This window comes from Taeniopygia guttata, chromosome 1 (genome assembly GCF_048771995.1).
Source record: "Taeniopygia guttata chromosome 1, bTaeGut7.mat, whole genome shotgun sequence".
In the NCBI taxonomy this organism is placed as follows: domain Eukaryota; kingdom Metazoa; phylum Chordata; class Aves; order Passeriformes; family Estrildidae; genus Taeniopygia; species Taeniopygia guttata.
In genome coordinates this window covers 40,270,644-40,295,569 of record NC_133024.1, presented here as the reverse complement: position 1 = coordinate 40,295,569, position 24,926 = coordinate 40,270,644, and the positions used below count along the sequence as shown (strand labels likewise).

Sequence of the window (24,926 nt, the reverse complement as noted above, 5' to 3'; positions counted from 1 at the left end):
CTAGGAAAAGTGAAAAATAAGACCCAAAAGCAGTCTTAAAACACATTACACATCAACGAGTGTATATTGCCTAGATGTCAGTGGAATTACCATGCATCTACATTTGCTCAGACCATCATCCCTTCCAAATAAGATGTGATTGACATTTATATGAAAACAAAAACACATGCTGTATGCTGTACTAAGATACATCAGTTGAGAATTTGTGCTGCCAGTTATAATTGCCAGGCCTTTTTTAATAGCACAGATAATATTATCAAATAATTTAAAGAGTGACATTCAGAATACAGTATTTAGAACACAGAATCATTAGGTTGGAAGAAACCTTCAAGATCATTGAGTCCAACCCATGCCCTAACACATCAACTAAACCATGGCACCAAGTGCCATATCCAATCTTCTTTTAAACACATTCAGGGATGGTAACTCCACCACCTCCCCAGGCAGACCATTCCAACACTTTATCACCCTTTCTGTGAAAATTTTTTTTCAAATATCCAATCTATATTTCTCTTGGTGCAGCTTAAGACATATTTGATTATCTCAGTCATTATTATTTTATTATTTTTAACTGCCTTTTAAAAAATCAGCAGGGTTTAAATGTCTTCCATTATTCTCACTTCAATTCTTAACATCTAAAATGGTCTACTTTTCCTTTGAAAACAAAATTCCTAAATCTGATCTCACTTAGATAAGCTAGGTATTTTGTTTTGAAACCCTCTTTCACCCTCCCTGCCCCAGAAAATAATGCAAGCTCTGAGTCAGCAGTGACTCAACAATGATAACATTGCTGGCTGAGAAACTGAATTCAAGTTGAGCTCAAAGGTGCACAGAGAACACATTTGGATTAGAAGAGATCTGCACACTGACAGCTCAGGAAAAGGGTATCTCATTTCATAGGTGGTGATATAGCCATAACTCTCCATTTAAAACTTACTGTGAGTTGTTAGATACCACCTCATCAGTAGAGTGATTATTACTTCCTTTTTTTCACATTCCCATTAACAAAAATGAGTGTTGCTAAACATTAAATGCTGCTAAACATAAAAAAAAACAACCAAAAACTATGTACAACATTAGTGAATAAAATGACAGGAGTTATACTCTGCAAAAAACCAGATGCACCAACAAAGAATGTTGATGTCATTTTTGGGTCTTCAGATTTCACACCTGAAACCAAAGTTGGGAGCTGAGACTCCCTACAGTTGTATCAAAAGAAAAGTCAAGTCAGTGCACACAAAGGAAAGACTAAAGATGTGTTCAATTGTGTTTAAAGCTATCTAATCAACAAGAAATTAGAGAAAAAATTTTTAAAATCTCAAACATGTTAAGAATTGTTGGTGGAACTGAAGATAACAATTTGGAGTGCAACGCATCCAGATAAAATATGAAAAATCCAAACCATACAATGGACACACTTTAAACAAAGCACAGATATAAAACATGCAGAATTTTAAGAACCCTCATATTTTAGAAAAAAGTCACAACAATCTAATACCTTCTTTGTGGTTTAATACACACCTCTTGTTTCCACAGCATGAATACATTTCCTCACAAAGTTGAAACCCGCTTCATTTAAGAACACTATATAAAAAAAAGGGTAATTACTTTCCAATATCAATATACAAAATATTCTGTTTAGCTACACTCACACACTAGCCAAGGAGGGCTAATACACCGTTATCCATTACATTATAATACTTGCTCTGAAATAGGCTCTGTGTAGATACATCCCTAGCATTCACAACCCAACTTTGTAGTCATTCTGTACCAGTAGAAGCTTAATATTCTACTTTCTTTCTCTGAAATGAATAGCCTTTCTAAAGACACAGTTTAAAGCTGCTTAGCAAAATGCTTTTAATAGTCCAGGACCTACGTTATTAACAGAATATATTAATTGTTTTTAATACAACAATATTCTTTGTGCCTTGCACATGCACATAATCACTCATAAAATTAATGTAGATCAATCCTTGTTACTGAGTTTAATTAGTAATCTTATTTCAAGTGATTGTACTTCTCATTAATGTTGCATCTTCAATACTCACTGCTCTAACTACCTAAATAAAGATCTTAAACCAGCATATTTGTCACCATTAAAATAAACACCACCATATAAAAAAACAGATAGTGGCTTAAATTTCAGATTTTCAAAGTCTCAAATACACCTTCAGTGAAGATATATGTCCAAATTTTACAAATCTCTTTCTCTGAGATATATTATTTAAATTATTTTTATATATTTGTGCTAATATAATGTGATAATAACCGATGTGTTAATACAGTGTTAATACAATTATGAACACAAATCTTAGTACTTTAAATACACTAATTTTGCTATTCAGTGTATGTCTAACAGGGACATATACACCTAAAATTAAAAAGATGTGATGGACCAAGGCCAGTTGTATGAGGTTCGACAAGTCTAAGTACTGGGTCCTGCACCTGGGTCACTGCAACCCCAGGCAGTGCTACAGGCTGGGGGCAGTTGCTGGAAAGCTGCCAGATGGAAAAGGACCTCGCTGTGCTGGTCAGCAGCTGAAAATGATCCAGTGTGTGCCCAGGTGGCCAAGAAGGCCGATGGCACCCTGGCCTGGATCAGCACTGCTGTGGCCAGCAGGAGCAGGGCAGTGACCGTCCCCCTGTGCTCAGCACTGCTAAGGCCACAGCTCCAATCCTGTGCTCAGTTCTGGGCCCCTCACTGCAAGAAAGACATTGAGGAGCTGGAGCGTGTCCAGAGAGGGGCAGCGGGGCTGGGGAAGGGTCTGGAGCACAAGTGGTGTGAGGAGCAGGCTGGGGGTGCTCAGCCTGGAGAAAGGAAGCTCAGGGGGACCTCATCACTGTCTACAGCTGCCTGAAAGGAGGGTGCAGCCAGGTGGTGTCAGCCTCTTATCTTATGTAACAAGCAATAGGATGAGAGGAAAAGGCTTCAAGTTGGGCCAGGAAAAGTTTAGATAATCAAGCAAGTTATTCCACAGCAACAAAACTAAAATATAAAATAATCTCTTTCTCCCACACATATATCAAGAAACTGTAATATTACAGAAATATAGCAAGATATGGCAACTCAACATAAAGCGCTTACTTTCCTCCTTCTTGCTAATAATGGCTGGCAGTGTGTAGATCTGTAAAAAAAAAAACCAAACAACAATGCAATAGGACAATATCTGTGCTTTAAATCCTTTATTGCCAGATTTGTGAGAAGTCGCAACATGCTGTGTACTAGATTGCTGATAGGGAAATCCCAACTTTGCCTTTCACAATCTCTTGACATTTACTGCTCCAGCACACAGCTGGGTTACAGCTCTGTGCTACCATAATGCAACTAATGCATTGGAAGTCAGATTTACTGAGTCCAGATGAGTTAAATTTCAAACTAGCTTGTGATTATAATTCCAGTACTGGTTCAGGCCAACAAGAAGCATATAAAAACACTAACAGAGTTCATAAAACGGGTCAGCCGTTCTTTTCCTATCAGATACAGGTCTGCCATCAGCCTCATTCTGTGACTACTTTAAGAGCACAAATAGTGGGAAGAAAACTCAGACAAGCCTGTCTCTCAGTAGCTTTCAACACGTTTTTCTGCTCTCTGCAACGCCTTTTGAGATGGTACTAATTGCTTACTCCATGAAAGTGCCCAAAAGATGGCTGATCTTTACCACTGTAATAACAACCACTTCACATATGTTACCTGAACCACGAATCCTATTAGACAATATGCTATCATGTTACTTAAAATCGTATAACTTTAAATATCCTAACATAAAATAATGATTTTTCTACTTTGTAGTTATTTTCACTACGTACTTGCATTAGTGTCTCACAAAGAAAAGAACTCTATTTGTTGGTATTGCAACAGAGTATCTGAAATGTATACTAGCTTCTTTCTGTGGTATGTGATCCAGAAAACTGTAAAATGAAAATTAAAAAACATCCTTACTGGTTCCTTTCCATCCATAGCTTCAAGCCAAAGTTTTCGGTTGGATTCTGAAAAAGCTTGTAGTGTGATGATTCCAGGCCTGTCAAAAACACAAACATTCATTGAATTTACTGTTTTTCTCAAAAAGTATCCAAAGTCAGAATCCACATGCATAGTGATGTAATACATAAAAAACAGACAGAAGTTAGAGAAAGTTGTATCAGAGCTTCTGATATAACAGAATAATTCTGAGCTAGATATAAACCACATCTGCTTTTTTAAAAGTTTGCTAACAGTCATAAAACAATTTTTAGGAGAACAACTACAAAAGTCAGTCTATTTGTCATATTTTAACACAATAATTAATTCAATATTTCTTTTTATTCCCAATGTTGGAAAAAATACTTCTACAAATACTGCATATTCTCATATAGATATTTCCGCTATCTTAAATACAGGAAATCTATTCTTATGTATCTGATATAATAATAATATCCAGGAATAAGTGGAAAAAAATTTGCGGACATAATTTTCAAGAAAAAAAAAAATACCATACATTTCTGAAAGTAATAGAGATTTGTACAGAATATGCTTCTTTCTAAAAGAGGACAGTCAGTTTTGCTACAAGTTCCCTAAGAATCCATACTGTATCTGCATACAAACATCATGTAGTAAAGACAACACATATTCTGTGTAGTGAATTTAATTAGAAAACCAGGTTGGAACAAAGAAGTACTAAGTCTCCAAAGCCTAGCTTGTCTGTATACAAATATATTGGTCACATGTGTTCCTGCTACAGGAGTAATTATCATCTATTGGTTGCAATAATTTTCAAATTGTTAACACAAAGGAAACAAACCTCTCAAATACTTCAATATCGAAACAGAAACGTTTGTCAATTGAATCTGTCTTTCTCCTGATGCAAGATTTTAGCTTGAACATTTCTGGTGAGCTTGTGACAAGGCCATTCTACAAAACAACAAAATGGAATTAGCACAGTCAGTATGCCTACACACCTTGGCTTCATCTTAAATTTAACAGCATGAACAGTCCAAAGAACATGTCTTAACATAGGGATTAAAATTATTTAGGCATATTTTACAATATTTTTTCTGTATATTAAGACTGCATTTAATAGCTTTCTGTCTTATAGTTGTTACTTAACCATTATATTTCAGGAAATTCCCTAAATTCAAATCTTACAAACACCTGTGTATATAACTTGATTACATGCATGTTAGGATGAAAATCATGTAATTCTGCCAACTCTCACATGTAGATAAAAAGATTTCTGAAGAATTAAGCTGACTAACTCTCAACTGTGGCCACCATGATCGTGAGACATTTCTATAACGATGGCAAGGCTGACACAACTGGGGATTCTGAGGAATGGGAAAAAACAAATGTCACTCCTGTCTTCAAAATGAGCAAGGAGAAGGATATAGAACCAAACAGGATGGAAAAGGTCACAACTAAACAATTTACACATCTTTTAAATACTTCCAGGTTTGGTGACTCAACTACTTCCCTGGCAGACAGTTTCACTGCTTGACAACCCTCTTGGTGAAGAAAATTTTTGTAATACCTACCTCCCCTGATGCAACCTGAGGCCTCACATCTTATGGGGAACTATAGGCTAGTAGGCATCAGCTTTATCCCTGGGAAGGTGATGAAGTGAATAATCATGGAAAGCATTTCCAAACATATTAAGGGCAGAAAGATGACTGGAAGCAGTCAGCGTGAATTAAATAAAGGAAAAATCACACAGGATCAATCTGCTAGGCCTCTACAATGTGCTGGACGGCTCAGTGTATGATGGAAGAACAATGAATATTGTTTATCTCAACTTTAGTCATGCTTTCGACACTACATCCTACTACATCCTCATGGACAAGTACAGGTGAAATATGGGTGAGATGGTGAGGTGGACTGAACACTGCCTGAACTGCTGAGATCACAGCAGAAGTCCGGCTGCAGCCAGTGGTATGCCCATGGGGTCAGTACTGTTCAGCATGGATAGCAATTAGCCCAGGCACCAGGACAGGACGAGACTGACAGGATAGAGAACAGCTTGGCAGAAAAGAAATTTCTGGTTCTGGTGGGCAACAAGGTGACCATGAGCCAGCAATGTGATGTTGCTGCAAAGAAGGCAAACAGCTTCCTGGGAGGCATCAGGCAGGGTACTGCCTGCAAGAGGAGGAAAGAGATCCTCACCCTCCATTCAACACTGGTGACGGACACCTGGAATGCTATGCCCAGTGCTGGGCTCCCTGCTACAAGAGAGGCAGTGATGTGCTAGAACAAGTCCAGCTAAAGGCTTCAAAGGCGATTAACGACTTGGAGCACAACTACTGGAAAGGAGACTTTATGAAGTGGGGGTCAGTCTCTTCTGCCACGTCTTCAGTGAAAGAACATGGGGGAGAAGCCTTAAGTTGTGCCAGGGGAGGTTCAGATTAGATACTAAAAAAAAATTTTCAGTGGAAGAGTGGTTAGGCATTGAAATAAGTTAACCAGGTGGAGTCACCATCTCTGAAAGTGTACAAGAGGCACATAGGGATATGGTTTAGGGGTGATTATGCTGGTGTTACACTGACAGTTGGACTAGATGACCTTGAAGGTCACCTCCAACCTTGAAGATCCTGTGATTTGTCATGTAAGGAGAAGCTGAGAGAGCTGGGACTATTTGGTCTGGGGAAGAGGGATCACATCAGTGACTGATCTACAGATACCTCATGGGAAGGAAAGTAGACTGAGTCAGATTCTTCTCAGTGGTGCCCAGTGGAAGGGCAAGGGGCACAAACACAAATACAAGTAATTTGTATTTGAACTTAGGAAAAGGATTTGAACTTTAGAAGAAGTTTTCTCTCCACCCTTGGAGAGATCTAAAACCTGACTCGACACAGACCTCACCAACGTGTTCTGGTTGACACTGAATTGAGTTTATACTAGAGATCTCCAGAGCCCCCTTCCAAACCTCATCCATTCTATGATTCTGCGCAAATGTGATAAATTTCATATGCATTTACAACAACCACATTAGAGAAGTTATTTAATATGTGATTTAAATATGTTTTAAAATAAATATTACTTAAATATTTATCCATGCTATAAGTCACCTGTGAGATCAGCCTTATCTGTTTGCATTTTTTTCTTTTAGCTGTCCTTAAATGCTTTATAAAAAAGGAATATACAGCTCATGTATGTGTTCATGTACAAGTAACTCACCACTTTTCCACCAGATTTTGTTTCAGCTATACACATTGTAAAAGTTTTTGTTCCTTTGTCGTAAGTGCAGTAATGTTTTACCCATGTAAATCCAAGGGGTCCTAGAGCAAAGAGAATATCAATAGTAATTGTCATTTTACCACTATTACAATTGAAATTAGAGTAGAAAAATGAAATATAGTAGCATCCACATGCAGCCTACTCCTTATTTTTTAATCTGAACATGTTGTTCCAGTATAATTTTCAAATATTGTAGTTTGATAATCTTGCCCAATAAAGTTCCAGCACACTGACTTTCTTTGGCAACTGGATGGCTAGCAGCATTCTATTATGGTAACAAGGCAGGAAAAAGGCAAGAACAGACCTGAGAAGTTTTCAACAATATTAATAACAAAGTGTACAAGAGGCAAATGATTCACATGTGAGTGCTCACCACGTACAGACACCTGACAATATCTGAATGCTCCCTCTGCCACCTTCGAGACCCAGAAATGATCCCTTCCCCTATCCCCAGAAAACAATAAGGTGGTATTTCAATTTTTTAAAAATTTTAGTTATGTTTTTTTTAATGAGAAGAATTAAATAAAAATGTTGGGGAAAAAAACCTCTAATAGTTTTACTATAGATACACAGGTTTTGCCTTCTCAATGTACCCACAAATGTGGTGGTTATATGAGAGAATGAATCAGTCATGTAAGTCAGATGTCTGTCAATCCAGAAACCTAGCTGTGGAAATTTATATGGTCTGCTATGCTGACTTTGAGAAAGCTCTCCTACTGTCTGTGTTCTGGAAGAAAGTAAAGTCACTATTCGAAAATTCAAATAGTTATGCACCCTCAGAAGTTAGCTGTTTTGCTCCTATATTTAAAGTTATCTTCACTTAGCATAACAAAATCTGTAATTATTCGGAATCAATTTTTCCTCTGATGGCAATTCATTATCTCTTTTAGCACATTACAAGATGAATGAGCACTCTCAAAGCAGTTTTAGATGACTTAAGAAGTCACCTTTTTTCATTAGAAAATTGTAGCCAGACACCTGTATTGCAATTTTAAGCTTGTTGCTCTTGGCCATCCATCTGAAAGAAAACAATTTATGGCCTAGTGCCATTTTTTTAAAAAAACCCTATATTTACTACCATACATATCAGCAATAAATATATACAAAATTTACTCTCAAGAAGAGCAAACATTTAACCCAGTTGCTCACAATTACACCAGAACCTATAGGATAAGGGTTGTAGGCAAGTAAAGTTGCACGACAAGGAATTATACAACTAGTACCTTTTCCACTACACAGTGGTTACAGACCCTGTTAATCCAGAATAAAAATTTCTTTTCAGTAAGAAGATGTCAAGCTGGCCTTTCACTATTTAATGAAGCACAGCATGTGCCTGGTGCTTCACTCCTTTTCTCCCTCCCCCATTAGCACAGCTCAGTGTAACTTACACTTAACACAGATTTCTTTTATGATTATTAATCAATTAAAAAATAGACTGTGATCTTAAAACTTGCAGCACTACTGAGGATAAAACTGGCTGTGGTTAACTATGGTAAGATGGTACTTAGATGACCTTTTCTAACATCTTTGATGGCCATTAAGCACATGTTCATTTAAGATGGTTGGGTCATTGGAGGTCTCTGGTACAAGGTGCTCCTGATGGCCGAACTAAAGGCCCTGTTCAGGCAGGGAAAGTACAGGAAACAGAAGGGAGCCAAAGCAGAGTGCTGGGAGTTTGCAGCAAGGTGCAGGGCAGCCAGCCAGAGCAGAGCTTGCTACCACTCAACCACTGGGGCAAACAACATCACAGACCTTCCTTGCTGTACTTACGTTTCTCCTGCACATAGAGGTAGCCTTCCATTGTCCATTGACTTGGTGGTCTGTAATCTTGGTTGGCTGATTTCATTCTCTGCATGAGTCTCTCCACCTCCTGCCTAGTGCTTTCAAAGTTATTCCGAGTCTAATACCCAGAAAAGGAAACAAACAAAACCTCCCATTATCTCATGCAAGTACTAAAATAACAATGAACAACTAATTACAAATAATGCCATGGAAACTGTATTGGAGACCAACAAAAGCATTTGCCAGAGACATAAAAGGGGGGAAAAGGAAAAAAAAAATGCAATAATGAATAATAATCTTCACTGCTATAAACCTAGGAATAACACAGTAATGAATAATTCAACTTAGGCACACAAATGTAAGGAAAGCATAGCTGAGAATAGCACCATTCCTCTTTCTTCAGGTCACTAAACTCAGACAGGAGGTCATTTCATATCTTTAAGTGTGCTTACACAGTATTTGCAGATACAGGCTTTCTCTCAGCACACTCTGGGATTCTCAGACAGATATTTGGCTAAACTAGAAGCTGCTAACAGCTTAGGTCTAAACCTGAAGTAGTAAGACCCACTGAAGCACTTTAAGCACAGTGCAGAAAATGCTAGTTTGGGTTAAAGCCAGGTTAATGAGTCAAGACAGCTGCAGGTTCTACACACATGGAAGAGACATATTTTCTGTGTATCCATATCTGCAGTGATACCACAGGTGCTGCTGCTTAGAATAGTCAGGTTACTGGCACTGCCATGAACAAGTTTTGACTTGGCAAACACCACAGTTCAGTATAAAAAAAAAATGGGAGTTAAGAAACAGCTCAGAAGTGGCAGAACTATACCAAAAGCCTGGAAGAAGTGTGTCTATCCTAAATATCATGTGTTTAACCAGGCATGTAAGAAAGCAAACAATTATGGTGCTAATATGTGTTTTCTGTATTTTCTTTTATCTATATGCATATAAATGGCTACTTGTTCTTGGTGAATTTCACTGAAGATAGGGTTTCCTTCCATGCACCTAGCATGAGACAGCAGAAAACAATTATTTCAAGATGCCAGAGCTTTGATTGATTACATAGCAGCTATTGAACACTGTTCCTATAGGTCAAAGAAAAGAATAAAGATTTTTGTAATGTTTCTACAGAATCATCTATGGACTTGAATCCTCAGTAGTCAGAAAGATACTCTCAGGACTCTCACTACACCAGTGAATACTTCCCCTTTTTCATGGGCCATTTGTGTAGTTAGTTGCATAATAGTATAAAAGTATACATACTTAATCTTGGTCTTGAAGACAAACACTATTATTAGAAAGGGAGGTAAAATTCTAATCTGAACTTTTCAGACTACGTCCTTCAGAAGAAGTATCAGTTTAGACCAAATTTGAGAGAGGTCATTTTGAGACCTTCAAGGACATGCCACCGAAGGAACGTACCCATTTTAAGAGCTTGTCTTAATTAACACTGAAATTGAAAAAATCCTTTAATAATTTTGTTTCTGTAGAGACACGTGTAGAAGAAATGTATGATTACTTACAATGCCAGTTTTGGTCTGTGCTGTGAGCTCATGCTCCTCTCAGAACTTACCATATTAAAGTAAGTAAATCTCTGGACTGAAGTACGTTTTTCACCCTTTCAGTGAAACTGCTGTGCAACAACACTGACCCCTTGTGTCTTTATCTGAAAGTGTCTTAGTAGCAAACAAACATGGAAAACACAAAATTGGAAAGGACAAGCAGTTGGGATGCTCTACAGGGACCATTTGCATTTTGATCCAAAAGGAAAAGGTTAATAATCTAGGAAGTTTAGAATTATTTCCTCAAGCACTATTTTAAATGGGATATATATATATTAACAATAGATGTAAAAGGGAAGACGGAGCTACAAAAATTTATGGTATGTGTATTTTCTTGAAAGAATGAAGTGGACTTAACTTTTTTAAAAAGTTTTTTCGACTTTGATGTTACTTGTCAGGAAATATGTGGGGCTTGTCCAATACTGACATGTTGAAGTTCACTTTTTGCCTTAAAAGAAGAGTGTGTAAGCTTTGCTTAAAAGCAAAGTGCGCACTTACTTATTTGTAAGTATATTTTATACTTACTTATTTGTATGTTCTTGGAAGTACAATATCTGAATTAAACAGTGAAACAAGTATACACTTTTATAAAGCAGTTATGAGTGAAAAGTATGTTGATTAAATACACATTTGTTATCTCTGGTAGCTATGAAATTTTTTGGGCAGTTTGTGTCCAAAATGGGATCTTGTATGGCTCTGACTACCAAATTCAAACCAATTTATAGCAAAAGATTCATCTGCTCATTTGAGTGTAACTCTCTACACAAAAAAGCGATTCTCTCTTCTGGTGAAAATGGAGAAACTTGAGCTCATGAGAGCTCCTCACCATGGAGGAAGGTCCCACCTATTCTGTAATGGTATAGAGAACAGCCAGAGAATGGCTTCCCAAGATTTATATACAGTGGGAAGTTAGCAGACAGCAGGACAAACTGTATCATCCTATACCTGCTGGAGCATTTTTGGTACCTCCACTTAGTCCAGAAGACAGGCCTCATTCTCAAAAAAGCTTTATACAAGTTAAAATCTATCTGGACCACTGTGTTTTCTAATAAAAACTTGTTTGCTGTCCTGTTTTTCTTGTTCTTGCTCCCAAAGTTTTGATCTGGAAATCACAAATTTACTATCAAAGTTATTTGTTATCAGGAATCTTAATTACATTAACCTTATAAAAATAATTTTAACTATTTGTATATGAATTTGATTTCAGCTTACTAAAACATGGCAAGAATAAGAATTTCAATAAAGTGCTCTAAGTCTACTTTAAGATCCTGGACTGAAATTAGCAAATTAAAAAGTTAAACTATGGAAACAAAATCATCCTTACATTCTGCAAATTGAACTGCAGTTGCTGCTTGTATGGTGCAAACTCCTGAGCCAGTTCATATCCTTCATGGTAAAATGTAAATAATCCTTGAAGAAAGGCCAAGAGCTGAAAAGGTAAAATTGAGAAGTATTATACATTTTTAACTCCTGGAACACTCTGTGCTTTTACACTCAAAAGCAAAGTTTTGATGATAAGGAATCCCTGATGAAACCTTAAGAAAGAGAAATATTACACATGCTTTTGTGTCATGGAGTTGTCATTTCCATAATAATTTAATTCACTATCCTAGTAATTTTAACCATTGTTTCAGCTGAAGTTTTTGTTGGTGTGCATTTTCCAAATTTAAAATTTCAGAGTTCAAGTGTTATTTCTTCAAAATATTCTTTCACTTTCTTCATAGCAATTGCTTGGTCTATGAACTATTTTTCATAAATGAGACTCAAGAAAGTATGTTTTGGATAGGCTAGCACTACACAAGAAACCCAGACTATTTCTTCCTGCTCTGAATAAAATGCAAACTCTATCTGGTATGTCTGTGATTGACTCCAACAGAACCACTGTGGTCTGCATATATCCAGTTGAAAAGTCCTTTTAAAATTTGCTTTAAAACAATGTTCAAGTAGTAAAAGGTGCCACTAGATTTTAGCTCTTTAATTAATGCATTCCTGCCATCTCTTAGTTTTAAAAGCCTCCTAACTTATTCTGCTTTAAATTTTAAGAGTGTTTTGACATTGCTATAAGTCACCCTACCTGCCGTTAAATAACAAGCATTTAATTTCTTATCATGGACTGCCTTCTTGGTATATATAATTTAGCTTACAAAAAAAAAGTAAAGAAAACAGAAAAAAAATAACTTGGATTTATAATAACAGAAGTTTTAAAGATAAAAAATATTTGTATTAGTATAATACACCATTATCATCTGGGCTAAGTAACTGGCTGTCCAGGCTGTCTTCTGCCTCAGTAAAGAACCATAGGTATTCCAGAGCATAATTCTTTTCCCCTTTTTCAGACCTCTCTCTCAGGATGGGATGAATGATCCAATGGAAACATTTATCTCTCTTTATTGACTACTGAAGTACTCTAGACTCGGGTAACAAAAATGCCATCGTTCATATTTAACGTGCTTACTTTGTGTTACCAGTACTATAGATTACTGTAAGTGGAATAGCGTAAAGATGCCGTTTTTACTGTGCTTATATTTTCTTTAAATTTACTCTCAGCCCTACTTGAAGTATTGTAGAGAAATTGTTCTGCCTCCTCTCTCCCATTACTCTCAACAAAACTACTGAGAGCCTGTTTACCTGCCTGATCTTTTGTCGCATTAGTAACTTAAAGCAGTTGGGGGTGAACAGCCCATCAGTGTGGCACAAATACAAGGCATGGCTGGGAGAAGGTCTCTGCTCCTGGTTTCTACTGGTATTGCAGGAGCAGATGAAAGCCTGGCCTCAGGCAGAGACAGTGTAAGCCCATAGCTGCCCAGTAAGCCAGTCTCAGAGCCTGAAAAACTGAGAAGATCCTTGGACACTAAACCAAGATTTTGTGGAGGTTTCTACAGTGGTTGTGAATTCCTGAACCATATTCCACCATCAAACAATGAAAGCAATGCAGTCTCAAGTAGAGGGCTCCATATCTTGCGTAAATCAATCTCAGCTGAACATGATTCATCTGTCCAGCCGAAATTACTACCTCAGCTAAGGACTGGGCCCTGAAATTATTATTATTAAACAGTTTATCTTAAAAACCTCCAATTGTGCAAACAGATAGAAAGAGTTCTATAATTTTCTGTATTTCTAGACTTCTGTAATTCTAATTCTAATAATGTGATTCTGGAAATAACTACTTAAAGGAAAAGAAAGAAAATTAATCTCCAATTGTGCAAACAGATAGAAAGAGTTCTATAATTTTCTGTATTTCTAGACTTCTGTAATTCTAATTCTAATAATGTGATTCTGGAAATAACTACTTAAAGGAAAAGAAAGAAAATTAATCTTTTTTTTAATCAATAAAGTACAAAACACAATAACTTTATAACTAAAGCTCTGCTTTGGCTGCAGCTACATGAAGCCAGTTCTCACACTCTAGATTCAGTTACTCATCAGTGTCCTCAACTACACCTCCTTCAGATGTCACAGCACAAGTACTCCTATGCTTAATTTGACTTGGTCCAGTCAAAAGAATGTGTCGATTAACATAGCTTGCAAGCAGGAGCCTGCTGCTAAACCCACCCCTAGTGCAGGAGTAACACTTGGCAAAACTGCAGCCAAATCACCATACTAATGCACATCAAAATTACAATAAAAAACTTGTGGGACAAAGCTTCAGTATGTCAGCTTATGCCTGACTTTTAGAGATCACTTTAAAGAGCATTTGAGGAGAACAAACGTTATAAATTTCAGCTTCAATACTTGAAGGAAAGCATTTTACATCACACGAAACACCTTTAGAGTACACTGACAAATACCAAGGAAAATATTTAACACAAGATGGCAGCAAAGCTCAATTTATCTGAAAGCAGAAATACAACAGCAGCAGCAGCAAAAAAAAAAAAAAAAAAAAAAACACCAAAAAAAAAACCAACCCAAAAAAAAGCTTGACAAAAATCTGAATTCATTTTAGTTAAAGTACTTCTCAGGTATTCTGGCAGTTGTGCATTGCAGAGGATCTGGCCTTCAGGCTTTCCAGGTTAAACACTCTCTGAGCACACAGAAAAATAGGAAAAAAAGAAAAGTATTATGCAAATCCTAGATCAGTGTTTTTAAGCTCTGTGCTGATATGTGACACTGAGGATGGTATTCATTTCAATGTACATGTCACTAGCAGTGAAAAAACAGGAATGCAAAATATGCCACGTGCCTAATGGGCTAGTGCTGCTGAGGCATCTTCAAAATCACTTAGATTAGACCAGGTACAGCCATAGCATTGCATGAAAGAGGTTTAAAAGCCAAGGTCTTTTGCCCTAGGCTTATAATTACAGTGGGCTTTTCTTTTTGCTGCCATTAGAAGCAGCACTGCTAAAGGCAGGCTAATAACTTTAAAGAAATTAATATTAAATAGAACAAAAACATATTAAAAAAAATAATAGAAAATCCGCCCCTTTCAAAGAAAATTTTGAGGTGATATTCACACATAAAGAGGAAGTTTATTGCATCAAATATCACAAACAATGTCTGATGCTTTCATATAAACAATTTTTAATTTTAATAAGTGTCTTATCGGTACCTCATTCTGACTACATAATCATTCACATCAGTAAAGACTGAGGTTGGAACTTCATAATACAAAGCTACTCATCACACCAGAGCCATGAGGATTTCAACAGAGAACCCAAAACAAAGTCCAACTACTTCTTGAGACTTTATTTATTTTTATGTAGAGCCTCTGACCTCAAGACTGCCTGGTCGTTTCATTCTCACAGGAAGAAGATTGTACTTAGGTTTCGGATAGGGGAGGAATTTAACCTTTGGCCTGCAGCACATCAGCCAGAAGTCCCTGTCTCCCTGTTTTCATTTTATTTATAAGAAGATAGCACTTATTCTTCAGATTAAAGTGAACATAGTTAATAATGTAGAAAATGCAAGAAAGGGAAATTCAAATTTAATGTCCAGTGTGAAGTCTCATGGAAATGGAAATGCATGCAGTTATAGGCAGTGTTTTCCACTTGGCTGATTTTTTTTCTTCTATTTAAATAAACATTTAACCGACCACCCCTCACATTTCAGATTTACTGTTTATGAACTTTGTGCACTGATTTCCACAGGACAAGGAAGTCCTGGTACCATAAAGGACAAAGCAGAACTTTAGGAAGGTGTTTGCATTGTTTTACAAGCGTAACAGCCTCAGAAAGCACTGTTGGCTTGGACTAGCTTTTTAGGATCACAAGAGAAAAGCTAGCAAGACAGATTATTGTCACTTAATTTGCTTTACTGTTTATCCAGCTGTAAATTTGAACACTAATTTGTCCTTCAGAAAAAGTTTAAATTCATTATCTGTATGAAAACCTGAGGGGTTTTTTTTCTTGGAAAAATCAAGATCTAGGAGGACTGCAAATAATATATCAGTTACTCACACTAGTATACATTAGCAACCACTTTGATCAAGATGCAGAGAACAAAGAGAAACCCAGGGCCTGAGAAGCAGCTGCAAAAGTCTACTCTAAATATTATAGCCTTCTATTCACTGTATGAGTCATTAGCATCTGTACCTTAAAATCTTTCCTGAGTCTCCTGCAAAGGAGAACACACTCCACTTTCACTGACTCCCACTGTCCTAGCTGTGACCCACCTGACAATTTTTGCCAGGTTACTTCTCCCACTCTGGTTCTCAGACTGTCTTTATCCTTTGGCATAGAAAAATTAAAGGTCTTGAAAGTATGTTCAACAGATCATTTCTTTTTCAAGTTCTACATCACAAATTTATCCTTCTTTTGCATAGGTATCACAATTTCCTCCTTCATTGCACTAACGGATTTATTTTGTTCAGAGAGTCTGTTATTGTAATTAATATTATATTCATATTATTTACTTCAGAGAGTCTGTTAGCAAGGTGCCAGACTGAGAATTATTCAAAGATGTGACACTGTGCTGATAAATCAGAGGCACAGGCAGCACATACACTAGAATGTCCCACAACCATCAGAGCTCTTGAGGAGGGATGTCCATATGGATACACCACCAGGCATATTCTGCCATATGCACATTCATAAAGCACACAGAGGAAAATTAATAATATGACCATTGTTTTGATATCTGATTTTAAAATGTTAGGCTTTCTTCTTATCTAGACCTTTCATTTAAGAATACATGCTCCTGTTTCCAACACCACTTACATAAACATGAATTTTAGAAAGCCTGTTTTGAAGTCTTTGGGTTGTTTGGTTTGTTTAGTTTGGCTTTGTTCTTAATCTCATGGTATTGCTGATTTTTATTTTAATTTACATTTTCACATAAGGCATATTTTGCCTTTGTATGCAACAGAGTACAAACAAAAATTCAGAGCTTTGAAGATTCAAAATTTTATAACTGATGTTATAATTTAAGCTCCATCTATATCCAGATTGATTATAAATAAATTCACACCCAAAGTCAAAAGACATTACCTGCAAGCCTTATCATTACCCAGTCACCAGAGTATTTCCCATACCTTCCCCTGGGAAATCAAGTATGCCATACTGGGCTGGAATGCCTACTGATCTGAGACAGTATGGAAACAGATACACTTAAAAGTAAAATTTAACTTTTTTAACTATGTGCAGTTGCACAATATTTTCCAATGTACAAGGTCTTTTCAATACAGAAAGTTTCTATTACATTAAAGGAGAATAAAGTCTTTTACACTAGGGTCAGAGCTAGGTCAAGATTGCTGGATTCTTCCAGGATGTGAGAGTTTTGCAGAAGGAGACAGAGACACACACTATGGATTAATCTGTGACAGGTAGAAAAAATGTTCTTATTTAGGAATCCAAGCAAAGTTTTAGTCTCTAAGATTTGGCAGCCGTATGCCATAAAGATAGTATTTCTGAAAGTACGGCTTGCTGGATCTAGGTTCATTAGTTTGCATCAATGTCAAACATTCAGTATACAATACACTCTCATGTCATGGAAAGAAGGCATCTGAGAAGCTCTCCTTGGTGCCACAGGCTGTTAGAGATGTAATTCAGCCCATTTCACAGTCAAGAGTGCTGCTTCAGTAGTTACAAGGAAGCTGGGAGATGGCGTTGAGAGAAAGTTACACGCGTTCCTCTTTGACAACCAGCGCTTGCTGTGCTCAGTGTGCTTAATGGGAAGGGACACATGGCACTGGAAGTTCTCTGTCAGGGGCTACAGGTACTAACTACATCAGGGAACTGGCAAGCTAGGCCTGTCTGCATGACATGAACAGTAGTAACACTACTACCAGGCCACAGAAATATGCTAGCATGACATGAAGCTGCTTTTGGAACCAACTCACACAGTAGAGAGTTAGGAGTGGGGGATGGAAACACTGTCCAGAAGGAAATCCCAGACCTAAATATGGACACTGAAACACAACCTTATCTTACTCTTTAATGGCAAGTCAACATATGCTTTCTTTTATGTGCAAAGCAAGCTAAAGGCAAATGACTCTACCAACAAAAAGAAAAACTTACCTATCCTACAGAAAAATTAATTTTTCTCTTTACTTCATGTGTAACTCAGAACAATGTCTGTGTATACTGCCTACCCAGAATATTTAAATTTAAAAACCGGCTCAAAATTTAAGCCATTAAATCATGGTATTAGGAAACATCGATTATGTGTTGCACAGACACAACATTACATGATGTCCCATTAAAATGTTACACACACTTCAAGTCATCAGACATTTCACTTCACAGTAGATACTAAACTCTTACATAATCCTTCAATAAACATGGAAAGTGCCCAAGCCAAGATCTTAATGTCTGTCTATATACAAAGAACCTGCATTCAAAACTTAAAAAGGCAGCAAAAAACCTGATATTTTGAATTCAATGTTCAGCTTTAAATGCATACATTCTAAAGAAATTAAAACATAAAACTTACGGGTTCTACAAATTCAAATTTCTTTTTCTCTTGCACTTCTTGGATTTTAAAAACATATTCTAATGATGCTTCATAGAAATTTTGATGTTCTCTGTCAATCTGTGTATCTGCCTAAAAGTCAAAATTAAATACGGACAACATTAGTTTAGTCTTTTTATTGCTTTAAAAACAGGTTATGTCAGCAACAAACAGATCTTCCGTAAGATTACTGTAAAAGTTTCATAGAGTTCAGTTTTCTTTCTGAAAATTAGAATACCTACTTTAAAAAGTTAAATGCAAGTTTAAGAAGCTAACATTACACATTTTAGCCTATGCCTTTTGCTTGCTCTTTTTTGGTTTCTTCTTTCTTTTTGCTCTTTAATATTCTAGTTTTTAGGAGAGCCTGGAGGGAAAGAAAGGTGGCAGCAGGTACTTGGTATATGTAAGTTTAGAAAAGCAAATAGAAATGAGCAGCATAGGAATCAAGGACAGACAAAAAGATAATTATTTCTATTGAAATAATTAAGTATCATATGCATGGAAATTGTATCTATTTCTCAGGTTCAAATACTTCCCAAAACCATATTTTCTTTCTTAAATAGGCTGTCTTTAACAATGACATCTTGGAACTTATTATTTTATAGTATGAGTCATATGTTCTTGGAATGTAAATATATTCAAATTCCTAACCTCGTAAATCAAATATATTTCAAGTTTTAATTTTCAAGTGACAGAACTATAAGGCAATACTTGTCAGAAATGCCTGACTAATACCACCCAACATGAAGATCCAGTATCAGAACAGTGTCTTCTGCCTAAATAGCACAAGAATTAACTCTTATCAGCTGATAAAGAGTAACAGGCTTTTATCCTCAATTTAAACAAGCCACAGGAGAGGGAACTAACAGACAAGCAGTGCAGCATGTAGATAATGTTTAGAGAAGACATGCAGATTCCATTTTAATTCATTCTTCTTCATAACAAATCATATTCTCAAGCAAATCCCTTTTGGGCTGTATTAGTTAGATTTTGCTCTTTGGTCAAAATATTACTGCAGATTAACAACATGAATGAGATTGCCCCACCTATTTTTGATGTATGTCAGTTAAAATACAGGAGGATACTTCTGTATGTTCTCTAGTTTAATTCTGGCATTAAAAATAACAAATGCAGGGAAATTGGGAAAGCTTGATGCTGTCTTCCCTTGACAACAAACTATAAACCGGCAAACACATCATAAAAGAGATTTAGTACTTTTAACAGTAAAAAAGCAAAAAGTCAGTGTTTTCCTTCAGGCATGATTTGGCCATCAATAGCACCATATATAATTAAGATTGCTTCTCTACTCAAGGACAAGCTACTATTGTGATTTGGCTGTACATGTTTTTAACAATATTGAGCCATCTCCCTAGGCCAGTGTTCTAACCTTACTTCAAAACATGGGCCTCAAAGATATGTTTTAAATATCTCAGTACCAGCATTTCCTTCCTGTGTCTATTAAAAAAAAAAATCAGTAAACTAATAATATGAAGCTGAAATCAAGCACTCAAAATTCCAGTAATGAACTACGTCATGAACTACCTCATTCTACCTCAAAATTAACTCTGCCATTTGCCATTCATATAGTGTGTTTGGCTAGTGTTTTCCCTGATAGTCTGTTAATATCTTTCCCTGATAGCTTTAGTTTACAATAATAATCTATCACAAAGACAGTGCTACATAACTGAACAGAAGCAGTTGCCACCACTTTGGGACATGATCCAGCAATGCCTTGCTCACACAAATGCCATCAAATAAGCACTTGAAACAGATCTAAGCTCTCTCATTTAATTGCATGTATACAATGAAATATTAGAAATTGTCTCTTTTAGGCTTTGCCTCAGAAAAAGTATTTATACGCCTAATTAAATCCCTCCCTACTCTGAACAGCATTTAAGAAGGTTGCAGTTATAATAATACAACAATCAAGTCCCATCTCAAATATGATTTAGGGCCATAATCACCACCAGTGAAAGGGAATATATCCTGCAGAAGCTTATGCATTTGTGTTAACACCAAAGGATTCAGATTTGTAGGAATTGCTTTGAAAGTGATCTTAAGGTTTCAAAAGCTGAAAGTATTTTCATGTTTTTCTGTGACTTCAAACTGCATGTAAAAAATAGAGATTTGATGGATATGATTTTGAGTCTCTACCCGTATGATATACAATTATAGTGAGTAATATTTTCATTGATGTAGGCTATCACCTCAATATATATACTAGAACTTCACATAAGCTTGGAGACTGATTCTGGAACAGATTTCAGAGAAATACAATCAGAAGTTCATTACATTTCTCACATCACTCAATTCTGCCCATTTTCTCCTCCATTGTAGGCTTCTGTAGGCAGTGAAGAGATGCTACTATGAAGTTGCTTTTTTATCCTAAAGGCAAAAAGCCAGCCACCTGTGTAAACTGCAACAGCAGTCTTGTAGGCTCTTAAAATATCCAACATATTTCAGTTAGGTGAATATATGCAAACTACTCTCTACAGAATATGTTTCAACCATCAAACTTCAGATACCTAATTAAGGTGGTCTCAATTGTACTCAAGTGAGATATGTAGAAGAACCCAACAGAGTACAAGATCTTTGCTCGCCCCAGCACTCTTTAACCCACATAATGTGGTGATGTATCAAGAAACCTCATCAATTCAAGAAAACAGCGTTTTTCCCATGTCGCAGTCAAAAACCAGTATTTCCACCTCTCTGAATACATGATGTTGGCTTGAGGCATGACTTCCCATCTCCTGCCCTGGGCACCAAAGCCACAGCTGCCAGCACTGCTTGGTTCTTTGCTCATGCCCTGTTCTTCTGTGGGCTGCTCCAACAAACTCCATCCTGGGCTACAAATGGGGCTCAACCAAACCTCTCAGGGTGCAAATCAACAACTGTCTTAGATTTCAGGTCAGGAATGGAGCTTGGCCTCCTTTTACTTACAATGTAGACAAAGGCCAAAAGTCTCTCAGGTTAACAATTTTGGTACTGATTTGCTATTGTACCTGCTACGTACGATGGGTCTATGTTGCTGATTCAGCACATCTACAGTGGTAGAAAACTGGGGAAGACAGAAATGCCAAGCTATGCCCTTTATCCTTTACAAGGGAGGCATCAAGAAATCAGAAAACCTCAGCCTCAGTTACGAGATTTTAAATCTAGATATGTCACTTAAGGACACACTGGAAAAAAATTATCCTGGTTTTCCATTAGTTTATAGATGTGAGCCAAATCCACTGTTATTCTACCATAGTTTATTAGATTCACAGTTGTTACTTTGCGCTTCAGCTGCTGCTTTTAAACTGAAATTATTCTCGTGTCTCAAGAGTAAAATGTTTTATTTATTTTATTTTGCTTCTATTCTATAACAAATTAGTGTTTAAGTCCACTTTTCCCCAGTTTGGTAAGAATTTCGGGGTTTTTTTTAAGCTGGGTCATAACCGCTAACAGAACTGATTCTTCATCAATACATAAGATATTTGGGAAAAATGAAAGCCCTGACATACAAGTGGAACAATAAACCAATCCTACATAACTAATGTCTTAAATAGACTGATTATTATATTGACTGCAACACCAATTCAGCCATATAGACATTTTTAGAAATTTTTAATTTCTAAACCTTATTTTATTTGAATTATAGTATTATTTATAAACATGAAAAAAGAATCCTATAACAAATGATTAAGTGATGGTCACACCTTTGGTGAAAATTCCATCTGCAAACTAACCTCCATGATTTAAGATTCACAATGACAACAGTAATCCAATCAAAATGATTTTTAACGACTTTTGGCACAATTCCCAAAGTGTCATTGATATATTGCTGGGTTTATTATAAGTTCCTTCAAAAACAAGTCATATTAATTTCTATCAGCATACTGAAAAGCCCTGGAATCCTCCTGTTAAACCAAAAGTGTTCTTTTTTTTTCTTTTTTTTTTTTCTTTAAACAGAAAAGAATTAGCCCTACAGACTCTTCAAAGCTGAAGTTATAGATACAATTTCAGGGAAATTTCAGGTGCCTCAATCTTAGAATAAGATGAAAAAGAGGAAAAAAGAAGCAGAAAAGCACATCATTAAAGTGATTTCAGTTCAGTCTTTTGGATTAGAATTTATCTGAAATAGAAATACAGTTTAATCAGTTAATAGATTAAATAGCAAATCTAAAAGCAATTAATTAATTTGCTTTCCAATATTCCACATGTAGGTTATAAAACACACACTTTTATTGTACTAATGTAATTCCACTGTTGCAACTAATAAACATTAGCTGTACATGAAATACATAAACTTGAAAACATAGACTATTGCTTTGTTCAAATGTTTAACTCCTATTTGGGTCATATTCATCTCAGTCAAGAATTTACAGTCAGAACAAGCATGACCAGAAGCCATCACAATTTCACATTAAATAAATACAGCATGTCTTGAAGAGAAGCAGTTTGTTATCATGATTTCTATGCAAATGTGAAATTAGGTAAGAGTGTGTTCAGTTCTTACATCTTGCAAATGAGATTCTTTCTTCTTGGCTGACAAATTTAAGTGCTTCTCTAGGATCGAATAATATTTCTCACTTTCCTTGTCAAATTTCTTCTTCCCATCCTGAAAAACAAAACATTCCCAAGTAAAATATTTGACTAAACATCACAGCTAACTTAAATTAAAAGAAGTAACAGGTGCCAAAATATGCCTCACTATTAAACCACTTTTGCTGGATCCAGTATTTTTAGGGTTTAATTCTTAAGTGGAAATAAAGATAGTAGGAGAACTGCTTCAATTATTAAAAGCAATAGTAAGCAGGATTTTTCCCATAAATAACAAACCCATACAACAGACTCATATGGTTTCCCACAGTAAATATACTATGCAAATATGAGATTTGATATAAGTGGTACCTTTATAAGCAGACACTTAATACAAAATAATCCTCCCTAAGTTTTCTAAGTGTATCTGCCACAGTTTTTACAAAAAAGTGTTCAATAAGCAAACAAACAAACAAACCAAACCAAAATCACAAAAACCCAAACAAACAACAAAAATCCCAAACACCTACCCCCACATTCAACAAGCAAAAAATCCCCCAAAAATCTAAATATCAAATCCCCCTTCCCCCCCCCACCCCCCCACTGCAGAGGACATAGATGAGTATAAAAAATGTGATAAAGACATAGTCCTATTCTTTGCATTTAAGACTAATACGCTTTATTTTCCACCCACTCTCCTAAAATACGAGGATGATGGAAAAGCATATGTGTGGTTGCAAAATGAAATTGGTCCAAAAGTCTGTTTCCAATAATATTTTGATGTGTCTGAATATTTAAGCTTGTCTCATTTAAAAGTTATCCTGCCTTTTTCCTTTCGCACTCCTCTTTGTTTTTCCCATCATGTGCAGCCAATCCTCACAATTTCTACTGTAAAACTATTTTGATACATAATACAAAAGAAAGCTACTACTTTGAGTAAATTAAGAAACATCTTATTTTCTGCAAACAAATTCAGAACTCATACTTCAGAACTTTTAAAATTTGCTGTTCTGAAATTTAAATCTGAAATTTAAGAAAAAGATTCGTTTCCCAAAAGCTTTTCCATCCTTCAAGGAGTGCCAAATTTCAAGAATAGGAGAGCTGATTGAAGTTGATATCCCATCAGAGTATTATTAATGATAAATCTGTAACTTTTAATTAAAAAATTATACATCCCCTAAATCAAAGCAACTTTCTGCCAGTGATTTTTATAATCTTAGTTAAGTCCCAATGATTAAAAATTTGAATATTTGGAGAAAAAAAAAAGAAGTTTCAACACAAATAGTCCTGCTTACACATGTGCAAAAGCTATTAATGATAGAAAAACTAATTACTGGACATCGTGCAGTAACATCAGGTCATTTTAAGAATTCTCTCCCTGACCTCTTTCTCTCTAGAAATTTTTTCATAGAAAAACAGATAACTGGCTTGCATTGTAGCACCACCCTCTTTTCCTTAGTCATATAATGGGAAAGTCAGGTCCGTCAGAGAAATAAGAAATAGGAGGAAGATTTTAATGACATTAATTAAAACTTATCAACCAGCTGCAACAACAAGCCACTTAATGATTAGCTCCAGTGACTAAATCTTACCACAATAATTATACGAGACTGTAAAACACATCATACAATTTCAACCCTGCAAAATGTTCAAATATATTTAGTATGAAAAATATGCACAATATTCTCACTACTTTACAACAGAGAAGTATCTTCAAAAGACACCAGAAGGAAAAGAAGGCACTTGACCCAACAAAAGATTAAATAACAATATAGAATAACTACAAATGTATTCTATATTTAATTATGGATAAGCAGATACCAGGACAAAAATGCAAAAAAGGAAAAAATAAAAGTTTGTATTTTGTTTAGCAAGTGAAAAGAAGCTATAAGAATTATCTTCCAGAATCTTTCCCAAATGCATTCTTAAAAGAGAAGACAGAAGGCCAGAGTTGTGGCAAATAAATGAAAGGC

General features: G+C 36.0%; 1 protein-coding gene across 2 annotated transcripts in view; it reads right to left on the bottom strand.

Annotated features, from left to right (window-relative positions):
* ARHGAP42 (Rho GTPase activating protein 42) overlaps positions 1–24,926 on the bottom strand; it is a 138,669-nt gene that overhangs the window by 23,929 nt on the left and 89,814 nt on the right. For both annotated transcript variants that reach the window (XM_032747579.3, XM_030269749.4), the window contains 9 exons: positions 22,931–23,032; positions 18,415–18,525; positions 11,873–11,977; positions 8,975–9,104; positions 7,145–7,245; positions 4,779–4,888; positions 3,941–4,019; positions 3,086–3,125; positions 1,522–1,584 (listed from right to left, as the gene is read on the bottom strand). In XM_032747579.3, coding sequence (XP_032603470.3) covers positions 1,522–1,584; positions 3,086–3,125; positions 3,941–4,019; positions 4,779–4,888; positions 7,145–7,245; positions 8,975–9,104; positions 11,873–11,977; positions 18,415–18,525; positions 22,931–23,032 — 841 coding nt within the window. The remainder of the gene's footprint in view (positions 1–1,521; positions 1,585–3,085; positions 3,126–3,940; positions 4,020–4,778; positions 4,889–7,144; positions 7,246–8,974; positions 9,105–11,872; positions 11,978–18,414; positions 18,526–22,930; positions 23,033–24,926) is intronic.